Source organism: Aegilops tauschii, chromosome 5 (assembly GCF_002575655.3).
Source record: "Aegilops tauschii subsp. strangulata cultivar AL8/78 chromosome 5, Aet v6.0, whole genome shotgun sequence".
Taxonomy (NCBI): domain Eukaryota; kingdom Viridiplantae; phylum Streptophyta; class Magnoliopsida; order Poales; family Poaceae; genus Aegilops; species Aegilops tauschii.
The window spans coordinates 44104721-44120956 of NC_053039.3; the positions used below are offsets into that span (position 1 = coordinate 44104721).

The 16236-nt window shown below is 53.2% G+C and overlaps 1 protein-coding gene and 1 pseudogene across 1 annotated transcript; one reads left to right on the forward strand and one right to left on the reverse strand.

Moving 5' to 3' along the window:
- Positions 1–363: 363 nt before the first annotated feature.
- On the reverse strand, positions 364–1675 carry LOC141022533 (uncharacterized; annotated as a pseudogene).
- Positions 1676–4098: 2423 nt separating this feature from the next.
- LOC109781786 (uncharacterized) lies at positions 4099–5868 on the forward strand. The gene is made up of 3 exons (XM_020340390.4): positions 4099–4385; positions 4475–4550; positions 4659–5868. The coding sequence occupies exons 1-3, from the start codon at positions 4359–4361 to the stop codon at positions 5591–5593; spliced, it is 1038 nt and encodes a 345-aa protein (XP_020195979.1). The 5' UTR covers positions 4099–4358; the 3' UTR covers positions 5594–5868.
- The last annotated feature ends 10368 nt before the right edge of the window (positions 5869–16236 follow it).

A 16236-nucleotide genomic window follows, 5' to 3' on the forward strand; every position in this document is an offset into this window, starting at 1 on the left:
TTCCGGAATGGTATTCGGCTGAGGACCGCACTAGATACGGTCCCCATCGACAGTCTCCATGGGGATGTGCTCCCCCATGTGTCCGGTGACCGAGGTTTCACCCTCTGTCGTCGCCTTGGTGGCCTCTTGCGTCTCTCCCTGGCCTGGGATCCTGCGGGACAGCACCTCGGTGTCGTCCATGGCCCTGGGAGAGGAGGCCACCGGAAGGGACCCGCTGTCCATTACCTTCGGGTCCAGCGAATTCCCCGAAGATGCGGATCGCTCGAGGTCGGGACGAGCCGGACTGCAAGTGCATGATTCAAACACGTTAAAACTATGAAGTAGAGAGGCCGGATATATGGACACATCCGGGTTTTTTAGTACTCATGATTCGGCTAGGGGCTTGTTTCGGGGGCGCGGTTCTGGGCTGCTGTCGACGTCCCACACGGAGTTATCCGCGAGGGAGCCCTTCCCCCTCTTGGACGCCTCTGCCTCCAGATTTGTGGAGGCCGCCCTCTTCTTCCTTCCCCCCCCCTCAGGGGGTGTTTCTTTCTGCCTCCTCCTCCTCGTCGTCTTCGGCGGCGGAGGAGTGAGTCTCGTTTTCTTCGGACGTCATGTCCGAAGCGCCCTTGCGGCGGGGGCCACCTCTGGTCCCCTTGGCCTTCTTCTCCGGTGCCTGGTAAGGCCGGGGAACCAGCATCTTCGTCAGAAGCGGGATGGCTGGTTCCTCGGGCAGCGGAGCCGGACACTTAATCCGCTCCGCCTTCTTTGTCCAACCCTGAAAAAATAAATAGTGAGGCTTGGGTATCTTTCCTGAACAAGCAAGCGAAGGATACACCTTCAAATGCGAAAGACTTACCGTACTGGCGGGTTGGGCCAGGGCGTGCCCACGGTCCTCGGTTGTCTCCGGCGGCGTCTCATTGCCCTTGAAGAGCACCTTCCAGATATCTTCGTGCGTAGTTCCGAAGAATTGTTGCAAGGTCTGGTGCTCGGCCGGATTGAACTCCCATAAGTGGCAAGTCCGGCTCTGGCATGGAAGGATCCGGCGAACTAGCATTACCTGGATCACGTTGACGAGCTTGATGTTCCTGTCCACCATGCTCTGGATGCGCGTTTGCAGCGCTGTCAGCTCGTCCGACGAAGACCAATTCAGGCCCTTCTCTAGCCAAGAGGTGAGCCGCATTGGGGCTCCGGATTTGAATTCGGGAGCCGCGGCCCAGGTGGCGTCGCGGGGTTCTGTGATATAGAACCACAGTTTTTGCCACTCTTTGACGGTCTCCACAAAGGTACCTTTGGGCCATGTGACATTGGGCATCTTGCTCACCATGGCACCTCCGCACTCTGCGTGTTGGCCGTCCACCACCTTCGGCTTCACGTTGAAGATTTTAAGCCACAGTCCGAAGTGGGGTGGAATGCGGAGGAAGGCCTCGCACACGACAATAAATGCTGAGATGTTGAGGAAAGAGTTTGGGGCTAGATCATGGAAATCTAGCCCGTAATAGAACATGAGTCCGCGGACGAAGTGGGGGATGAACACCACCCTCTCATTGGGCTTCGGGGTGGGGACGATCTGCCCCTTTGCCGGAAGCCGGTGGGCGATTTCTTTTGCCAGGTACCCGGCCTCCCGAAGCTTGGTGATGTCCTTCTCCTTGATGGAGGAGGCCATCCACTTGCCTTGCGCTCCAGATCCGGACATGGTTGAGTGTTTTCTTGAGGCGGAAAAGATGAGGACTTGGGTGCTGGAGCTCGAGAATGGGAGGGCAGAGAGAGAGAAGGCGTGGATGAAGGAAGTGAATCCTTATCTCCTTATAAGGGCAGTGAATATCAAGCGCCTCCCCACTCGCCTGTTCCTAAGGGCTGTGCAGACGGCACGGTTGGATTACCCACGCCCCTATTGATGAGAATCCCGTAATAAGGGGACACGATCTCTGCTGCGACAAGACGTGCCAATAGAAACTGCATCTTGAAATGTGAAGCGGCATGCAGAAAAACGGTTCGAAATGATAACCAGGCAGGGACGTGATGTCACGTTACAAAAAAGTTGTCAGTGGATTGGACTCGTGAAATATTATACTCTCTGCGGTGGTGTGTGGTACTTGTTTTGCAGAACCGGACACGTTCGTTGCGTTTGAAGACCGTGTTGAAATATTCGGAGAAGGAACCCGCCTTGCGATGCCGAAGACAATCTGCGCGCCTGATACCTCGTCATTGAAGCCTGGTTCAGGGGCTACTGAGGGAGTCCGGGATTAAGGGGTCCTCGGGCGTCCGGACTATGGTAGGTGGGCCGGACTAATGGGCTGTGAAGATACAAGACCGAAGACTCTCTCCCGTGTCCGGATGGGACTCTCCTTGGCGTGGAAGGCAAGCTTGGCGCCCGGATATGAAGATTCCTTTCTCTGTAACCGACTTTGTACAACCCTAGTCCCCTCCGGTGTCTATATAAACCGGAGGGCTTAGTCCATAGGGACGAAATCATAGTCATAATCATACAGGCTAGACTTTTAGGGTTTTAGCCATTACGATCTCGAGGTAGATCAACTCTTGTAATACTCATATTCATCAAGATCAATCAAGCAGGAAGTAGGTTATTACCTCCATAGAGAGGGCCCGAACCTGGGTAAACATCGTGTCCCCTGTCTCCTGTTACCATCAACCTTGGACGCACAGTTCGGGACCCCCTACCCGAGATCCGCCGGTTTTGACACCGACAGTCATATAAAAAAAATGGTGCTCCAAAAGTGTTATTTCCGAAAACATTTTGTAGTGCTAATTTTTTTGCCTAGACTTACACGAATGTCATTTCGTGATGAAATTTTGCAAGCAATGAGAAATTTTGTGAATGTTTCCACAAAAAATATTCACATTTTTTGAAATGCTTTACAATTTTTTGGATTTTACTGTTCATCGCGAGCTCAAATTAGCTCGCGAGCAGAAGTTGACTTCCGCTAGCTTAGTTGTTAATGTTATATATACGTAGCGCAAAATGAAATTGGTGGCGTGGCGCTAACATGGCATGTCACTGGTGATATATATTTCTAGTTGTGTTGGACACGTGGCACATCATTAGCACATAGTTACGACTCACGTGCGCACAAGCGCCATCAGTAAAAATTATCACTCGCACTATATTGGCGGTGTTGGGTGCCAACGCCACCAAGGCCCTTTTTGGCACACCACTACTAGGCTTTTCTACACTAGTGCTAGATGAAACTCATGTGAAATATACCTAAGATAATTATCTTTAGGGATGGAAGAGTTTAGAACAAATGAGGAGGTTTGTGATGTGAGAATTTGTGCACATTGTGCATTGTATGGAAAATCGTAAAGTAGAAAAGAAATTGTAATTCATTTAGAAGATTTCTTTTTGGATAATTTAAGCCTGAAAAATTCTAAAACAAAGAAGAAATGCATGCATTTTTGATGTTTCTGTGTATTATGCATTGTAAATCGTGAAGTAAAAAGAAAGAGTGTGTCATTTCATTCAGAAGAGAAATATATGGATAGTTAAAGCATGAAAGATTTTAAAACAAACGAGGAATGCTTGTGTTTTGGGGTTTGCTCATTGTGATTAAGCTCAACCATGAAATATTTTAAGTAGTACATGTGGCAGAATTTGTTGTTGTGCAGATGATACCCAACGGTTAATAGTGTTCAGATTTGCTATATTTGCACCGGTAGATTGGCTTCATCCAAAGACCAATATTAAAAATTATACATGGGCTACAAAGTGATGTAAAATTATTCGTATTAATTCCGCAAAAAAGTCTGAATTGGATAGTAACGTATATCTGATCGCCTTGAAAACGGTAATCATAACCAGTGAACAGCATTTTGATGGCAACTTTAGTTATCGCGTGGATGCCAGTACGATAAATTTTGATGAAAAACAGAGTTGCCGTGCTTGCTGATTGCCATGCTCAGCCAACATAAATTGTCAACAAAATCACTCTCAAATATCATCCTCCCACCAAACGTTTATAGGGGTGAGTGTATACGTGTATGTAACGCTTGCGTCCGTACTTTGTTAAAAAAACATGAACGAAGCCACGGGCACGGCAGGTACCGTAGAATTCTTTCACGACGCCTGGTACCTAGGAACGGAGCGGATACGCCGCCGCCGCCGCCTGTGTACTAACGATAAATACGGCCGCCGCAGCAGAGCAGCCGCCCGGCCCATATGTCAGTGGCGTATGTGGTCGTACTCCATCCCCGCGTCCACCTCTATAAGTTGAGCACCGCATCTGCTGCCTCCCCTGAGCTCCCAGCGTCCTGAGAGCCACATACTCGAGCGCCCCTCCATCCTCATCCTGCTCCCCAACCAAGAAGCGACACAACGGTGAGCAGTCCCCAGAGGCCAGAGCAGAGCGCACTCCCATCCCATGGCGTCGGGAGAAGCGGCCATGCAGGTACACCATCTCGCCCCGTTTCTAGCCCTTCCGTCCAAGGAATTCAGTTGAGTTGCATGCTCATGTGACATTCTTTCTTGGATCTGCAGACCTTCGTGCTGAGGGTGACCATCCACTGCCATGGCTGCAAGAAGAAGGTCCGGAAGGTGCTCAAGAGCATCGAAGGTACTAGCGCCACCCTCCTCCTTCTCCTCGCGCCGCTGCATTTTCGTGTGGCTTTCGGCTTAATTGACTACCTAACTAAGTGGTCGTCGTTTTGGTTGGGATGTTCAGGCGTGCAGGACGTGAAGGTAGACGCCCAGCTGCACAAGGTGATGGTGACGGGCACCGTGGACGCCGAGACGCTCATCAAGAGGCTGCACAAGTCAGGCAAGCAGGCCCTGCCATGGCAACACACGCCTGCCAAGAATCCCGACCCTGCGCCGCCAACCCCAGCCGACGCCCCCGCGCCGGCCGAGGACGGCAGCAAGGATGCCGCTGTAGCGGACAAGAAGCCGGCGGAGGAGCCGCAGGCCGACAGCTCGGACAAGAAGCCGGAGCAGGAGACGGCCTCGGAGAAGAAGAAGCCTGAGACGGAGAAGGAAGCAGAATCTGAGAAGAAGGCTGGCAAGGAGGAGGAGGCGAAACCAAGGTCAAGCGACGAGGAAAAGAAAGACGGCGGCGAGGGCGCGGCGGCCGAGCCCAAAGCAGAGGGCACCGAGCCCGCGAGTGAACCCGCTGCCGCCGCAAAGGAGGCCGGCGATGATGAGGGCGAGGCGAAGAAGAAACAGAGCAAGCCCAAGGACGCCGATAGGTCCCTGTCCCCAGCGCCGGCGCCGGCCCATGTGCCGAGGTACGCGCACCAGGAATTCAACGCGCCGCAGCCGGTGATGAGCTACAACATGGCGCAGCCGAGGGCGAGCGTGTCCCACTACGCGCCGCAGCCGGAGCAGGGCTACTCGCAGCAGCAGGCCGGGTACTCCTCCTACTCCATGATGCAGCACCCACCGGCACCGGCGCAGCAGGCCTATTCCCAGCAGGCGCAGCCAATGCAGCAATGGTCGCCGTCGTACCTCTACATGCCGTACCCGCACGCGTCGCCGGAGTCCTACTACCAGGACTACTATAGCCCGCCCGGGACGCACGCGTCGCCGCCGCCCCCGCCGCCGCTCCACGACTCGTACCGCCTGTTCGACGACGAGAACCCCAACTCGTGCAGCGTCATGTGATGTGATGGCGGCTCCGGCGACCGCCGGAAAAGTAGCCGGCCTCATAATCGTCGTAATAGAGACCTCTCTGGTTGTAGGTAGAGTAGCTTGTTACTCTCTTCGATTGGGAGGTGGTCAAAGCTCTCCTTGACCAATCCTTTTTCTTCTTCTTTTCTTCCTCTTTAATTTCTTCTTTTATTATTGCTACTATTACTGTTCTAAATAGAGCATGTAATTGTAATGAGACCTTTACATGTAGACATGTAGTAGCATCAATGAGATCTTCCGCCCTACTAGTACTACTAGCATTTTGTATAAGCTAAAACATATAAAAAACGGATTATATACAGCTAAAGAATCTTCTCCAGAGGAATTAATTAATTACTAGAAAGGTCGTCTTTTGTGCTCCAATCCAATCATGCATGTCCGTCTAGAGGATATCCTTGTTGATTCTTGTGGCCAGCTCGTGAGCAGCCTCTCACCAAAAGCTTGTTGTGACTCTTTAAGTAATATATTTAGGTGGGGAAAAAAAATGACTGCTCTCCCGGTATGATTGATTCTTATCAAACAGGGGCCAATTAAGCCGCCAACTCTTACAATGACAGCAAATGGGACCTTACCGAAGCCGTAGTCCGTAGATTTACTCTTTAGATAACTCCCCGGACGATCGATAAGGCCCAATCACCTCTTCCTTTTGCCACCGATCAAGTTAGCACGATAATGATGTTTAATCAGTGTGATAGCTCAGCATCCCAACTTGTTTAGGTTGGTGCTTGGGGTGAGGCCAAGCTGGCCGGTTTGTTTGAAGCCTTTTCATATAGCTCATCGCTCACTCATGCCGAATGGTGCTGGCCGGTTTGTTTGAAGGCTTTTGAATATGAGCAAGGGGGTTGTGCTTGTCCACATGTTAATGATTTGATTTACCCCTGCATGCATGCTGATCTCAGCTTGGGTGATCATGTATGATTTAAAATATAATACTAGTACAGTAATAAGATATTATGCTCATTAGAGTAAGCTAATCTGGTATCATTATTGTGGGTTTGCGGGGTATTATATATAATAATGGAAAAGTGGTGGACAAATCATGCTTTGCTTAGTTGTTACTTAGCCACTGGTGACGGATTAGGACAATGCATGGAGGTAGGGCAGTCTCCACTGGAGGTAGATCAGGGCAGGCCATGTGTTGGTTGGTTTGTTTCGTTTGTGTCAATGAGTCAGACCGATAGCACGCTGGCTGCCTCGATTGGCAGTGGTTTGTGCATGTTGGCCATGTGTAAGAGCATCTACCGCGGCCGCCTGCAAATCCGGGCCCTCAAAGCTCCACGGACGCGCCGTCCGCAGGCACTGATCAGGCATTCCTCAAATCTTGTCGTCAACATCTGTGTATTTCATATCCGGTCCCTCAAAACCATAATAGCAATGCAACATGGATAAAGAAAGCGTAGATCAACACATAAACTTAGAATAGGACAGAGGAATGCACATTTCGATTACCAAAAGATCAATCCACAATTCAGATAATTCACATAAACGACGAACAAATTACTAAAATCTTGAAATTGAAGACGGAGGCGGCGGAGATTCACCACTTCCTCACCAGCCTTTGCCCTTCCGGCCGCCGGCGTAGCTGTAGGCGTCGGCGGCTGGTGGCGGATCGTTCGAGAAGTTCGAGGAGGACCTGTGGTCATCGTCGTCATCGGAGGTGTCGGAAAGGATGACAAGCCCTTTGAGCCGCCGGACCTCCCTGTCCTGCTGCCGCTTGAGCTTCGAGAGCCGAGCCGCCTCCGCTGCTGCTTCTGCCGCCTCACGCTCGGACTGCTCAATGGCAATCTGGAGCGCCTTGGCGTTCTTCCGCCGGAGCCGCCGTGCGTCCGTCTCCGCGGTCATAAGCGACCAGCGGTAGACCTCTTCGAGGAGCCGCGCGTCCTCGTCGGGCTCCGCCTCCATCCGCGGCAGCGGCGCACGGACTTTCCGCCTCCCTCCTCTCCCTTTGCCGATGCCCCGCCGCTCGCGTCTCTGATTTCGGCGTGCATGTCCGGCCCAGCGGGGCAGGCACAAGCACCCACCGCTACCCACATGGGGGAGCAGTAGCCGGCGGGGGCAGGGGACGACCTAGGGGAGGCGCGGATTGCGCATGCCGCCTGTCGGAGTTGCGCACGGGCCGGGAGGGGCCAGTGCCGACGGGGAAGCTATTTCTGCAGCGAGGCTGCAGATCCGGTGTTGCCCCTGGTCTCCACCTGGACCGCTCCAAGGCGATATAGAGGGCAAGCTCATGGCTGCCGGAGCTCGACATTGTGCCGGATTTGATCGGAAACGGTGTGGGAAGAGGAGAGGACGGAGCGAGAGAGGAGAGTGAGTGAGCTAGGGTTTCAGAGCGATGAGCCGGATGGGGGTTTTTTGTGGGACAGCCGTGGGGTCGGTGGTGGGCCGGGCTTGTCAGGCGGACACGCCCGAGCATACTCGGCCACCCCATATTCGCTCCACATTTAGGCTAGATATGATGGGTGCCGGTCAGCCTGGGCGTTTGAGGCGCGTTTGAGGCGTCTGTCCAGGTTAGAAAATCGTGACCGATCAGTGACCGGGTGGGCAGCCCGGGCGGTTGAGGCCGATTTGGGACGCCCGGCTGTAGATGCTCTAACCACCGTGTTTTACTATTAGTTTATTTTATTTTAGACTAGACAACAAACTAAGCGGTGGCTGGTGCTATTCAATTCAAGTGTTTAATTCTTGTTCTGGCTTGCCTTGTTTTGGTAGGCGCTTTAACTTTTGTTCCACTTTGAACGCTGCCTACATTAATTAAGTAGTCAAATTTTTGGTTCAGCATTTCTCCAGCGGACGTACGTAGTCCTACTGCTCAAGAGGAGAGAGAGAGAGATGCACCAGAGATGGTGCACATGGCGTGCCGAGCACCGAACAGCGAAATGTCAGGAAACATCTTGCACGAAGATGCTCTCCATCCATCTAATACTAATAGCGCCAAAACATTGCATAGATAATGCCTGGACAGCGGTTCAGGTAGCGAAAGAGCGTCCACCGCTACCCACCCACACCCAGACCCAGACCCAGTTCATCATCATCATCGTCCACGAGCATCGTTCGTTCATTGCCGTCTCGATTCTGATTGTGGCACGCGGACAAGTGCAAATCCGAGCCATGGGGCCACTGAATCCATCCCATTTTGGTGTACATTGGGCACGCATCACTGCTTGCTTCCACGGCGTTTCTCTGCTCGTCACTGGCACTCAAAGGGTGCACAGCGAGTGGTTGGCGCAATAGGCTCGGCCACCATACATGTTTCCTGGGATGGGATGGAATGGGATGCAACTTTCTTTCCAATTTCACCTCTTCGTCTTCTTTTCTGCGCTCCCCTTAATTTTTCACCTGTGGTTAGAGCAACTCCAACAGGTCAACCCAAACGGACGGTGAATTTGTCCGCTTTATGTCCGTTTATGTCGGCCGGCGGACACCAACGTCCACTTCCACGTTTGGGTCGATGCATGTGCCCAACGCTGGGCCGGCCCATTTGAACGGCGCGCGAAAGAAAAAGGATACAAATATTTTGAAAATAAAAACAAACATTAATTAAACATTAAAAGCCGACCACGAAGGCCGGCGATAGTCCACGCGTGCACATCCACATTAATTAACATAAGAAACTAACTACGAGGCGGCGCGCGGTTCCCTAGGCGTCCTCGTCGTCGTCTCGGAGCCGGTGAGGTCGATAAACGTCGGCGCAGGGCCGGCCCAGGGGAACGCCGTGTTCCAGACGACGTTGATGTCGGGCGCCGCTGCCGCCGCTGCCTGGGCCTGGCGCGCCTACTCCTCGGCCTCTCGCTACTCCTTCTCGGCGTCGCGCTCGAGCATCTCGAGGTATTCGCTGTGGCGGCGCTCCTCGGCTAGGCGTTGCTGGCGCCAGTGTTCGAGGTACGCCACCTCCTGCGCCGGCGTCGCCTCCATCCAGACCGACGGCGGCTGACCCACTCGTGCACTACTTCCGTCCAGGAGTAGCGCTCGACGGGGGCTGGCTCCGGCTCGGCCTTGACTGGGGACGGCGGGGTCACTGGCGGCATGACACAGTCACCCGCCGCGGAGAGGGCCATGGCCTCCACCATGGCAGCCTGGTACGCCGCCTCATCTTCCTCCTTCTCCGCCACCCTGCGCCGCTCGTCCTCCTCACTCTCCCGGAAGACAACCGCAATGGTCGCTTGGTAGCGGCCTCCGCCTCCTAGTCCTCGTCGCGGACGACGAGCGGGGGCGGCGGCAAGCTACAGTCAACTTCGCGGATGCCGCGTCGCCTCGCCTCCTCGTGCTCGAAGGCGAACCAACAAGCCCAGTTAGGCGAGTCGAAGGCGTACGCGGCGTCGCTGCGCTGCTCCGGCGCCCGCCGGCGCCGCACATCCTACGCGTGCGCCCTGGCCGACCGTGGCTCAGCCGGCACCGGGATCCTCTCCGGACCCAAATGCCAGTCGTGCGGCAGGGTTATGTCCGGGTAGGGGAGAGGGACGTGGTGCTGCTAGTGCCACTCCACCTGGTGGACTGGCACGTTCAGGCGATGCCTCTGCCGAGTAGAACCCGCCGGCGGAGGCGGGGGAGAGGGGTGGCCGGGCCTTGCCCTTGGCTTTGCCGGAGCCGGAGAAGATCCCCATTTGCTAGGCTAGAGGTGGCTAGGTTGCCGCCGACGAGGGAGCAGAGGGGGTGGCGAGATGGGGACGGGGGCTTCTGGAAGCGGATGAGGACGCCCCCCGCATGCTCGGATTAAAAAAGGCCGACCACTGTCGTTGACGCGTGGGCCCGAGGTGGGCGGCCGTCATAAATTAAGCTGACCACGGTAGTTGGACGGCCGCCAGGCGAGGACGCGGCGGACACCCAGAAGGTGCGCGAGGTGTCCGCTTCGCGTCCGCGCCGACGCATTTTGGCCGCAAATTTGAGCCGCAAATGCGTCGGCACGCGAAGCGGACGCTTTTTGGGTTTTGGTCGGCGCGTTGGGCCACTTCATTTGTCCACGCCGACCGAAATGGATGCAGGTGAACGTTTTGGGTCGGCCCGTTGGAGCTGCTCTTACTCCCACTGTCACATCCATGGAAAACGGACGCTCTCGTGTATATATGTACATACAATACTCTACGTGTCACTGCGTCAATTTCCTTGGGCCGCCCGCGCAAACTGGTCAGGTCAAATCCGCTCCTCAAGAAACTCGAAAAAAGCCGAAGCTGCCGCTGGAATGGCAAAGAAGATATTTGGAAGCAATGTCATTCTTTTTCTTCATTTTCCGTGGCTTACATCATGCAAACCACCACATGCTCCATCGGCGCCATTCCGGGCATCTTGGTTTCGGTTAGAGCATCTACAGCCGCCCAACCGGTAAGAAAGACTGAGATGGACGGGCTTCTCATGTCGGTCCTTACACACTCGGAGTGACCGGCACCTCTCATACCCAATGCAAATCTGAAACAGATATGGGGTGGTTGGGCGCGCCAGGCGGGTCCGCCATGTTGGGTTGACAGCAGGTTCCCACATGGAAACCCATCAGTTTGACGGGCTTCTCCTCCAGGATGGGTGTCGACGTATTCATGCCGCCGCGTGGCACCGCTTCGGCTCACCGTTCGAGGGCCAATGTCCGGCTATTTAAGCCGGACGGTAACCCCCAACCCTAGCCGCATCCATTTCCCTTCATCTCCCTCCTCTCCGTGTTGTCACCCCTGTATTCGCTCGCTGTCCGCCGATAGCCATGGCTCGACAGAAGGCGACGGCATACACCATGCTCACGTCAGAAGCGGCGCCTTGAGCTGCTTGAGGAGATTCAGGCGTGGCACGAATCTCGGATCACAACCGGCCTGCCTCCGGACTCGTTGGAGTCGGGCGAGGAGGAGGCGGAGGCAGAGGTCGAGGCAAAGCAGGACGCCGCCGTGGAGGATGCAGAGCCGAAGGAGGAGGAGGATGACGACGCAGGCCGCAGGCCAAGCAGATCCGGCGCCTCCGGCTACGAGTTTCGCCATGGCGGAGTACGAGGTGGCCTAGACGGAGGAGGCAGCGGAGCAGTAGGCCATCCTCGACTCCATACAGTCGAAGGCCGAGTGGAGGCCAACCGCCGCTTCCTCTGCCAGCGGGGCGGGGAGTTCGGTGAAATCTTCGCCTAGATAGTTTCTGACGAGGAGCCGGAGATGCCGCAGGGGGCCATCCACCCAGAGGCAGGGCCGTCCGGCATTGCCGACATGGAGGTCGTTGGCACCTTTGACGACGACGAGTACTGTATGTTACCTATGTAGTACATAGATTGTATTTTGCATGCTTTGTATGGATTTTAGGTATCTAATATGAGGTAGTTGAATGCAGCTAAGAAAAAATAGGGATGACTGGTTACTGCCCGCGGCTGGGTCTACGCATTGTATAGGGGTCAGATTTGCCAAATTCAGCTCTAGATGCTGATAGCAACCAACAAAAAAGAGAAGAAGAAGAAGAATATACAACGAGGAACAATAGCATCATCATCATCCAAGGTATTAGCGGTTTGGCATGGTCTAACGACTGCTGGGTTCGCTCCATGACTGTTAGTTGGCACACGCCTTTTCCGGGGCTCCGTGGTCCAGTCCAAGAACTAGCTAGTACTCCCTCCGTCCCATAATATAAGAGCGTTTTTTTATACTAGTAAAAAAACGCTCTTATATTATGGGACTGAGGGAGTAGTTTGGAATCATGAAAAATGTTTGGAAGTTGGAACTATAGGCCAAAGTTCACGTGTCTCATAATACTGTCTTGCATGGAAATGGAAAATGGAGCAAGACCGTAGCCGTACCAAATGGAACTTTCTGATTGAAACAAATCTCTCACAACTTTCATGATTAACTTTCATGACTTCCTTTTGATTCAGCCGTGGCGCGCCAAACAACACCCCCTCAAAATATGACTCCCAAGTGAGTAGAGTACCAGTACAAGATGAAAAGCTACAGCTGACCAAACGCTGAAATCGCATGATTTTGGACCTGTGCTGGTCTACTAGCTGTCAAAGAGAAGAAGAAGAAAGAGGAAGAGTTTTGGTGCGTAGGGACATCGGCCAGAATGATTTGCCATATACTTAACCTGCTGGTCCCTCCCAAATGCACATACTTAGCTTTCTGCACCAGCTTTTATTTGTACTAAAGTAGTGATCTAAACGCTTTTATATTAGTTTACGGAGGAAGTACTAACTAAAGCGATGATCACTCGCAATTCTCTGGATCCGAAAAAAGCCTAGACCTCACAATCTGCTAGAAGAAGACCCGTACGTGGCATCCCTGTCGCAGACGCCTTGCACGCCACAAATGTTTCCTCTGTCTTTAGCATGCGCAGAATATTTCCACAAGTGTAATTTTCCGTGGTTTGGCTTTCAGGATCGTTCGTGATGTTGAGAACACCCTGGTGCTGGTGCTGGTGCTGGTGCTATTCAACTCAAGTGTTTAATTCTTGCTCTGGCTTGCCTTGTTTTGGTAGGCGTTTTAACTTTTGTTCAACTTTGAACGACGCCTACATTAATTAAGTAGTCAAAATTTTGGTTCAGCATTTCTCCAGTGGACGACGTACATAGTCCTTCTGCTCAAGAGATGAGAGAGAGAGATGCACGACAGATGGTGCACATGGCATGCCGAGCACCGAACACCGAACAGCGAAAGGTCCCTCACATTTTGTGAATCAGGTAGCGAAAGAGCCACCGCTACCCACCCAGTTCATCAGGGGAAGTATCAGGTGCTCTCATTCTTGGGGTGCTTCTTATACTCCAAGTGTGAACATGAATTTTAAATGTTTCAAAAATTCTGAAAATAAATGTGAATGTTTACAAGGAATGTGACTACACCTCCTAAAAATTTCAGGTCCAAACTCAAAATGTAAATTGAGGAACAAAAAAGACAAATTCCGATGTGAATAGTGTCAAATGTTGCTTTTGTATTTTTATGACACTATTCATGCCAGATTTCACATTTTTGTTTCTATGAAAAAGGGTTTCCCCCGCTTTGTATTACAAAGCAACCGAATACAAAGCAACCATCACTGATACAGCCAACGATAGGTGCTGGGGCAGAAGCAGCAGAGTCACGCCCAAAAGAAACGAAAGAGAAAACAGAAAAAGAAACAAATGCGAACAGCAATGGATCAACGAAAACGATGGAGACCCACAACGGTTGCGCCCACCGGAGAATTCCACCACACTCCAAGCACTCCGGACCGCCGCATACCAAGCAACACCTTCAAGAAGGATCGCGACGCCGACGACGCTGCTGTCCGGACAAGTCCTAGGGTTTCCCCCGGTACGCAGAGGGGTGCGGGGGGAGGGGTGAACCGACGCCCTTCAGGAAGGCATGGCGGCGCCCAATGGCGTCACCGCGTCGGTGCCGGACAAGCCAACAAGGATTTCTCCTGACCACCAACCACCCACGACCCCAGACGATCCATCGCACGCCACCAAACACGCCGCCCACCAACATGCGCCACCACGGCCGTGCAGTCCCATCGCCGTCTCACCGTGGCAAATGAAGCGAGACCGGCAGGAACAGAGGAGGCAACCAGGAACGAGATGAAGGAAATATGCCCTAGAGGCAATAATAAAGTTATTATTTATTTCCTTATTTCATGATAAATGTTTATTATTCATGCTAGAATTGTATTAACCGAAAACTTAGTACATGTGTGAATACATAGACAAAACAAAGTGTCCCTAGTATGCCTCTACTTGACTAGCTCGTTTATCAAAGATGGTTATGTTTCCTAACCATAGACATGTGTTGTCATTTGATGAACGAGATCACATCATTAGGAGAATGATGTGATGGACAAGACCCATTCGTTAGCTTAGCATTATGATCGTTACAGTTCCATTGCTACTGCTTTCTTCATGACTTATACATGTTCCTCAGACTATGAGATTATGCAACCCCCGAATACCGGAGGAACACCTTGTGTGCTATCAAACGTCACAACATAACTGGGTGATTATAAAGATGCTCTACAGGTGTCTCCGATGGTGTTTGTTGAGTTGGCATAGATCGAGATTAGGATTTGTCACTCCGTGTATCGGAGAGGTATAAGCCTTGCAAGCAATGTGACTAATGAGTTAGTTACGGGATGATGCATTACGGAACGAGTAAAGAGACTTGCCGGTAACGAGATTGAACTAGGTATAAGGATACCGACGATTGAATCTCGGGCAAGTAACATACCGATGACAAAGGGAACAACGTATGCAGTTTGACCGATAAAGATCTTCGTAGAATATGTATGAACCAATATGAGCATCCAGGTTCCGCTATTGGTTATTGACCGGAGATGAGTCTCGGTCATGTCTACATAGTTCTCGAACCCGTAGGGTCTGCACGCTTAACGTTCAGTGACGATCGGTATTATGAGTTTATGTGTTTTGATGTACCGAAGGTAGTTCGGAGTCCCGGATATGATCACGGACATGACGAGAAGTCTCGAAATGGTTGAGACATAAAGATCAATATATTGGAAACCTATGTTTGGACATCGGAATGGTTCCGGATGAGTTCGGGCATTTACCGGAGTACCGGGAGGTTACCGGAACCCCCCGGGGAGTATATGGGCCTTATTGGGCCTTAGTGGAATAGAGGAGAGGAAGGGAAAAGGTGGAGGGCGCGCCCCCCCTAGCCCAATCCGAATTGGGTGCCCCCCTTCCTTCCCTCTCTCCTCCCCTTCCTTCTCTCCTACTCCTACTACTTGGAAAGGGGGAATCCTACTCCCAGTGGGAGTAGGACTCCCCAGGGCGCGCCATAGTAGAGGGCCGGCCCTCCCCCTCCTCCACTCCTTTATATACGGGGGAGGGGGCACCCCATGAACACACAAGTTGATCCTTGATCTCTTAGCCGTCTGCGGTGCCCCCTCCACCATAATACACCTCGGTCATATCGTTGCAGTGCTTAGGCGAAGCCCTGCGCCGGTAGCTTCATCATCACCGTCATCACGCCGTCGTGCTGACGAAGCTCTCCCTCGACACTCTGCTGGATCGTGAGTTCGTGGGACGTCACCGAGCCGAACGTGTGCAGATCGCGGAGGTGCCGTACTTTCGGTACTAGGATCGGTCGGATCGTGAAGATGTACGACTACATCAACCGCGTTGTCATAACGCTTTCGCTTTCGGTCTACGAGGGTACGTGGACAATACTCCCCCCTCTCGTTGCTATGCATCACCATGAGCTTGCGTGTGCGTAGGATTTTTTTAAAAATTACTACGTTCCCCAACACGAGGAGCGGCAGCAACAGCAGCCACGCGGGAGGGGACAACCTCCACTGCCCGTGGCAGGAACCGGCCGGACGTAGCAACAGGGGCAAACCAGGCACCCGCGACCAATCAACCAAGGGAAAGGGGAGGCGGAGAAGTGGCCCATGGCCACGACCGGCGCTCGTGCCGGCTCCAGCTCCCCCCCCCCCCGAAACTATGTTTCGCCCCCGCGCCGAAGGCCCAGATAGGGCCGGCCGAGCCGGAAGCGGGCTCGTGAAGCCCCCGTCGCCGCGCTGCAGTACACGAGCTGCCGTCGCCGCGCTGCAGTACACGAGCTGCCGTCGCCGCGACCCCCCGCACGAGTCGCCCCGCCGTCTGCCAGGGACGATGCCGAGAAGCCCCGGCCAGGCCCGCCCAGACCCAGATCGGGGCCCTTTTGGGCCCCATCGCCAAG

Coding starts and splice junctions, on each gene's coding strand:
- LOC109781786 (XM_020340390.4), top strand. CDS start 4,359: ATGGCGTCGGGAGAAGCGGCCATGCAG. Junction 4,386..4,474: donor CGGGAGAAGCGGCCATGCAG/GTACACCATCTC, acceptor TTGGATCTGCAG/ACCTTCGTGCTGAGGGTGAC. Junction 4,551..4,658: donor GGTGCTCAAGAGCATCGAAG/GTACTAGCGCCA, acceptor TGGGATGTTCAG/GCGTGCAGGACGTGAAGGTA.